At 37.1% G+C, this 4,687-nt stretch overlaps 1 protein-coding gene across 1 annotated transcript; it reads right to left on the reverse strand.

Moving 5' to 3' along the window:
• Positions 1–218: 218 nt before the first annotated feature.
• On the reverse strand, positions 219–3,408 carry LOC107769833 (uncharacterized). Its single transcript, XM_016589092.2, has 6 exons — positions 3,138–3,408; positions 2,861–2,993; positions 2,128–2,231; positions 1,888–2,032; positions 1,639–1,776; positions 219–1,380 (listed from the first exon to the last, which is right to left on the reverse strand). Exons 1-6 carry the CDS (start codon positions 3,176–3,178, stop codon positions 463–465), a joined length of 1,479 nt encoding a protein of 492 aa, XP_016444578.1. The 5' UTR covers positions 3,179–3,408; the 3' UTR covers positions 219–462.
• Positions 3,409–4,687: the final 1,279 nt, after the last annotated feature.

Raw genomic sequence — 4,687 nt, forward strand, 5'->3', positions numbered from 1 at the left:
CCACCAAGTTCTTCTCTGCAGTCTGCACTTGTTATTAGGGATTGAGTCATTGTTTTCCTTATTGCGCATAACTTTAATCTTCCATATCTCCCCTTAATGCAGAAGTTAGTTTGTGCAGTTTGCAAGTTAAACTCCAATAACAGTTGTTCAAGATGCAGCATAAAAGCAAAAGCTTGAGAGTAGGTAAAACCAAGCTCCACATAATTAAAACAATGGGATTTGAATAATCAATAAGACTTCAATATATGGGATTTGAATAATCGATAAGACTTCAATATAAGGACAATACACACGTAAACTTTATCCAGCTAGTGTATTTACAATAGAATGTGATGAACTATTTCTATACTGCTTACAGATAACAATCCTAACATGTAAACAAAGAATATGATAACCAATGCAGTAACTAGTAATATGATGGACTACATATTGAAGGGATATAGGTTCATCTAACTAAACTTTTTATTCTTTTGATTTCTCTCTGAGAGATGCTAGTCGAGCCACAAAGTCATCGTAATCAGGTAGCTTAGGATGGACATGTCTATTTGGACCCAACATATCAGGTTGAAATGAATTTGCTCGATTGTGCCCTTGGCTTAGCTCCCTTGGACTTGTTTGTTCCAGTTCAACTGGAAGGGATGCTGCTCTATTCCCCATACGTCTACGCCTCGACACTTCATTAGTACTGTCAACTCCAGCTTGATTAGTAGGTGTCTTAACTGATTCTGGTTTCTTGATGTCCTTTTGGAACCTTTTCCTGCTGAAGTGCATCAATAGCCTATCCATCAGTTTTTCCTCTTCATCTCCATTTTCCTTATCATCACCAGTTGTGACTTTTGTGCCACGTCTCGTCCTAGCTGATCTTGGTTTGTCCTTGGATTTTTCAGCTGTATCACCCTTGCAATTTTCTTCTTCATTGGCCACTTCTCCAGTCGAACTAGGAGCAGAGGAATCCGAACTGTTTTTTGTTAAGCTCAGTCTTGATTTGATATAAGGAGGGATAATTGACCTATAATTGAATGGCTTCTTGTCATCAGGTTCTTCTTCAGGAACAATCTCAATCTCTGGTTTATTTTGTTTCCTTTCAATGCCTGTGCTATCCTCTTCAATATCTTTTACTGGAGGTGAATCGTCTAATTTTCTGCTAAGACTATTTCTTTCACTTCTGTAACTCTCCCTTCTCATAGGCAACTTATCTTCTTCATCAGGGACCACCTTTCTGCAATAAGATGAATTTTGCTCCAATTTATCCTTGGAAGTGGTAAGTTGCCTCGCCTTCTCGCGATTAAATCTAACAGTTTCATAATCTCTCTTCTGAGCTGATTCATCCATCTTATTGTGCAGATTGTGCTTCTGATCATTCTGACTCTTGGTCCAGTCCTGCGAAAGAATCAGACAATACAAATAGTGTGCTTATTAGGCAGGGAAAATATATGTAAAATGTGCATAGGCCAGACACAGAGAAAACAGAATGGTACACTTCTTACTACTGGAAACTCCAGACAGAAAGGATAACAGAATCTTAAAAAATAACAACTACTATCAATTCGTTACACGCCAAGTTTACTTTTAAACAGAAATTCAAGTTGGCTTAAATGCAACAAAAGAGGAGATTATGAAGTCCTATCGAAGGCTTACTTGTTCTGATACAAGTGGATTATATAGCTTCTGCTCTAAAGCCTTTGAATTCCATTCAATACCAGATTCTGATGCTATATCTTTCATCAACTGAAGCTTCATCTCCTTTGTAGCTACTGACTTCAAGTTTTGAACAAACTGTCAAGAAAGAAAATTTGTTATGTTTTTTTAGAGCTAGAGGGAAAAAAGTAAAGCTGCATTTGTAAGTTTAAGCACAAATATTATGACAGTGAAAAGATGAGTGAGTACCTCTTTACTGACATAACATTCAACGGAATTTTCATATCTCTCAGTAAATACACTTCTTAGTTGGCGTAATTCTGGCACGTCCGATAATCTTGCTGCTGCAAATATCAAAGATGATACAGCTTCTCTGCATTCCTCAGGACATTCCCTATGACCAAATTACCCAGAAATTGAGGAAACTACTCGCAATGTTTTATGGCGCCTCACGATTATACATATAGTATAAATAAAAAAGAAAAATACCTCTGTTTATACATGGTTACAAGATTATTTGAGATGTGATCACAATATTGCTCCAAGAGATCATAACAGCGGGAGCGATTGAGCTCAACCAGAAGGCCTTCAGCCTGTTGCAATCAACCGAAACTCCAAATTAGAATAAATTGAGCTATGCACAGTTTAGGGAAGAGGGAGAAATATAACAATTACTAGCCTTTTAAATTTTTAGACTCACGATTACATGAAATAAGTTAGAATAAATTGAGCTCTGTCAACTTTGAGGCTTCACTCATACTAGTAATTATGAAAAGTCAATCTTTTTATCCCAATAAGTTTAACATAGTAGTATAGATTCCTATGGGAGTTCTCATTGCATGCCGTATCTTTCAAAAGTTTCAAAATCTAAAATCTCCATTGACTCTTGAAATCAAGTTAATTATGTTCCGAATGCATAATTTTATGGACAGAGACCTTTACATTTGATGAGATATCAAAATCTAACTGCCTCATCAGGAAACCTTGAAATTGGCCAGGAAAATCGATTACACCAAAAGAATGAAAGCGAAAATGTTAATATTGGAACACTTTATAATCCATTTGATTATAACATACCCGCAAATAAATCTCAAACAAAAAAGACTAACAAAAAGGAACCGCAGATTTGGGATGATTTCTCATTGAAACAAGACGAAACTTTTTGAATCCCAGAAATTCAAAAAAAAAAAAAAAAAAAAAAAAGGTAAGGAAAGAAAATTACCCTGCTGTAGGCGTTGACATCCAATCCAGTTTTAAGGAGATCCGCTACGTCACTCTTCAAATATTTCAGCATTGCATTCCTCTTCCTCTTTACCATATCGATTCGAGTCTTTGTCAGCTTGATATTGGCCTTGCTGTACCAGGAAAAAACCCAAAAGAACATGAGCAGAACAAATAGGCTAATAACAAAAGAATTAAAAAAAAACCATCACAGAAAATTTTCAAAACAAAAAAGAAGGAAAGAAAAACAGAGAGCCTTGTAGAATTATCGTTATTACCATCTGGCATAGAACTTGCTTTTCAGCCATGCGTCTAACATCTTGAATTTCTTGAAGTTAAAAACCAGGGATCACCAATTTAAACAACCAGCAGAGAGTTGATATTGAAAATGCGGTTGAAGTCAAGACAAGAATCAACTTCGAATTTTGACAAGAAAAAGTAAAGAAAAGAAGCAGCTGCTTTGTTTTGATAAAGGGGAAAAGAACCTTTATAATGGAGACAATAACTGAAGCGAACCTTTCTGGTTGAGTCTAACAGAAGCTAACGCTTATCCAAAATCTAAAAGTTGGAATTGAAATCAATTTAGCTGTTAGCTTTAATACAAAGCGAACGAGAAACACATGAAGTTGATGGCTGGAATGTACACAAAAGAATGCCTCTATTTATGGGGGAGGAGAAATAAGAGAGTTAGTAGCTGGCTCCTGAGAATATCTGGGTGCCACGTAGGACTCCCACTCACAGTAATTTTTGGGTCTGATAACTGTAAAAGCTGTAGTTTTACTGTCTCCCCGGTCCCCATATGTTTTAGGACGGGTAAACTAACGATTTTGACGCAAAAATAAGGGTAAATTGAGATGTGGGGAAACGTTGAGGCCATAACATGCGCTTATCGATTACGAAGTTGGCGGGTCTATTATGGAATAATGGGAGTGAAAACCGCGAGAGACATTGTCGAGGATCCAGCTCTTTATTTCTCACCTTTTTTTTAAAATAAATAAAACACTTTTCTGAGGTTTTTTATTTGCAATAACAGTTTGATTATTGAATAATTCTCGCGGTTTAGCTAGTGCATTTTCAAAATTTGAGGTTTAGTTTTTTGTCTATCTCATGATTTGAACCTGTGTAGGTTTGTCACGACCCAATTTCCCCACTGTGTGACGTCGTGATGGCACTTAGTCTCTACAACTAGGTAAGCCTAACATTTTTCGGAATAATGAAATAAAAATATAAATTTAATCAACTATTCAAAAATACACAACAAATCCCAAAACCCAGAACATCGTGAATCACAAACTACAGAAGGAAAAAAATTCAGTGTCTCTATACATCAGAGTCTAACAAGGTAAAATACAGAAGATAATGGACATGAGAAAGAGTAGAAGGGAACTCCGAGGTCTGCAGACGCGGCATATATACCTTGAAATTTCCAAAGCTGTCCCGGCTCACTGATAGTGCGGCTGATAAGGTGCACCTGGATCTACACACGAAAAACATATGCAGAGAGTAGCATGAGTACATCACAATCGGTACCCAGTAAGTGCCAAGCCTAACCTCGGTCGAGTAGTGACGAGGTCGGGTCAGGGCCCTACTGATAAATATATAATAAAATAATATACAGTGTAATACCGCAATAAAATTAAGGCTGAAATTTAACAACAATGAAATTATAGAAGGTAATAGCTCAGTAAACAGAAACACAATAGGGGATCTCCCGAGATACCGTCTCGTAGTCCCAAACGTAAATCTGCAGGGGGATCTCCCGGAATACCGTTCTGTAGTCCCAAAGTAAATGTGCAGGGGGATCTCTCGGAATACCGTTCCGTAGTCC

Source organism: Nicotiana tabacum, chromosome 4, assembly GCF_000715075.1.
Source record: "Nicotiana tabacum cultivar K326 chromosome 4, ASM71507v2, whole genome shotgun sequence".
NCBI classification, from domain to species: Eukaryota; Viridiplantae; Streptophyta; class Magnoliopsida; order Solanales; family Solanaceae; genus Nicotiana; species Nicotiana tabacum.

Bases quoted from the DNA above. Each gene is read 5' to 3' on its own strand.
- LOC107769833 (XM_016589092.2), bottom strand. From the start codon at position 3,178: ATGTTAGACGCATGGCTGAAAAGCAAGTTCTATGCCAGATG. The intron at 2,232-2,860 runs GTAATTTTCTTT...TGATTGCAACAG, and splicing joins ATGTCAACGCCTACAGCAGG to GCTGAAGGCCTTCTGGTTGA. The intron at 1,777-1,887 runs GTACTCACTCAT...CTTTCTTGACAG, and splicing joins AATGTTATGTCAGTAAAGAG to TTTGTTCAAAACTTGAAGTC.